This window comes from Chenopodium quinoa, unplaced genomic scaffold, assembly GCF_001683475.1.
Source record: "Chenopodium quinoa cultivar QQ74 unplaced genomic scaffold, ASM168347v1, whole genome shotgun sequence".
NCBI classification, from domain to species: Eukaryota; Viridiplantae; Streptophyta; class Magnoliopsida; order Caryophyllales; family Amaranthaceae; genus Chenopodium; species Chenopodium quinoa.
Window position 1 is genome coordinate 3,060,991 of NW_018742630.1, and position 1,527 is coordinate 3,062,517.

A 1,527-nucleotide genomic window follows, 5' to 3' on the forward strand; every position below is an offset into this window, starting at 1 on the left:
TAAGGCATGCAAAAGCTAGAAATGTGATTGAGAGATGCTTTGGGTTACTCAAGGGAAGATGGGGAATTCTTAGAAGTCCTTCTTAGTTTAGTTTACAAACACATGGTCGCATTGTGCTTGCATGTGCCTTATTACATAACTTGGTAAAAAGATACATGCTTTCAGAATTTGATGATGATGACTTGTATTAGGAAAGTAGTGACAGTGATGGTGATGAGGGTGATGACAGTGATGATGATGATGATGATATTGAGTATATAACCTCCATTGATGTAACTCATCCCTGGACTAATTTTCGAAATACAATGGCCCAAACCATGTTCAATGACTGGAGGGATAGAAACCGCAGACTTACTTTGTGATACTTTTTATTTTTGTTAAATTTTGTTTGTTATATTTGAACTTGCGACTCGTATGTTTATTTCATTGTACTGATTTTTTTAATATTAAGTTATGGATGTTGTATTTGTACTCGATATTACTTTCTTTTAGATACTTTGTATTGAATATTTTATTGGTTAATTTCATTTTTATATATGAAATGTTATCTTTGCATGTTATTATGGATCAAATGTTATAGAAGGATGGATGAAAGTAGTGCTAGTGGAGGTGGAAGGGGGAGAAACAAGCGGTTTTGGACTGCTGAAGAAGATAGGGTTCTTGTATCAGCATTATCAGACCTAGCTGTTGACCCTCACTGGAGGTGTGATAATGGGTTTAGAAGAGGTTACATGGTTCGATTGGAGGAGGTTATCGGTCACGCTCTATCTGGATGTGGTTTGAAGGCTTCACCTCACATAGATTCTCGACTGAAGACACTGGTAGCCAAGTTTAGGGCTATTTCTCAAATGTTAAACACGAGCGGATTTGTTTGGGATGATGAAAGAAAAATGGTTTATGTTGAAAGAGTTGTTTATGACGAGTACTGTAAGGTATGACAACTTATTTAAAGTCATTTTAATAATGTTTGAGATACTTGATGATGTTATATTTGATTAATATGAGTTGTTTTGTCTTTGGCAGAGTCATCCAAATTGCAAAAATTTATATGGAGTTTCCTTTCTGCACTTTCAAGAACTGCAGAATATATATGGCAAAGACTATGCTACTGGTAAACCATCTGAAGGTTATGTTGAAGCAATTAACCATTTGGGAAAAGTTGCCCCTTCGCAGGTTTTACTTGATTCAAGTGATGATGAGGGAGTTGCTGGTTCTGGCACTGTCAGTTCTCCTCCCTAAAAAAAAATCAAGATTGAAAAAACTGCAAAAAGAAGGAGAAAAAGTGATGGTGCTGGTAGTTCGAACGAGTTGGCCAGCTTACAAACATTCATGAAAGATATGAATGTTCATCTTTCCACTACGGCTAATGTAATGACAAGCACTGATGAACGTGAAAATGATACACATGAAAGAGAGAAAAAATTAGTGCAGCAGAGTGAACAAGTGCTGGAGGAACTACTCTCTCTCAATTTAGAGGGTGTCACTTCTAAACAAGTGTTTGAAGTTGCCGAAGATCTAGCTTCGAAA

At 36.4% G+C, this 1,527-nt stretch overlaps 1 protein-coding gene across 1 annotated transcript; it reads left to right on the plus strand.

Moving 5' to 3' along the window:
• Window positions 1-584: 584 nt before the first annotated feature.
• Window positions 585-1,239, plus strand: LOC110721936. Its single transcript, XM_021901170.1, has 2 exons — window positions 585-932; window positions 1,024-1,239. Exons 1-2 carry the CDS (start codon window positions 585-587, stop codon window positions 1,237-1,239), a joined length of 564 nt encoding a protein of 187 aa, XP_021756862.1.
• Window positions 1,240-1,527: the final 288 nt, after the last annotated feature.

What these genes read in the sequence shown, in the direction of transcription:
- LOC110721936 (XM_021901170.1), top strand. Translation starts at nt 585, where the DNA reads ATGGATGAAAGTAGTGCTAGTGGAGGTGGAAGGGGGAGAAACAAGCGG. An exon ending in TTTATGACGAGTACTGTAAG is followed by an intron (nt 933 to 1,023) that starts GTATGACAACTT and finishes TGTCTTTGGCAG; the next exon opens with AGTCATCCAAATTGCAAAAA.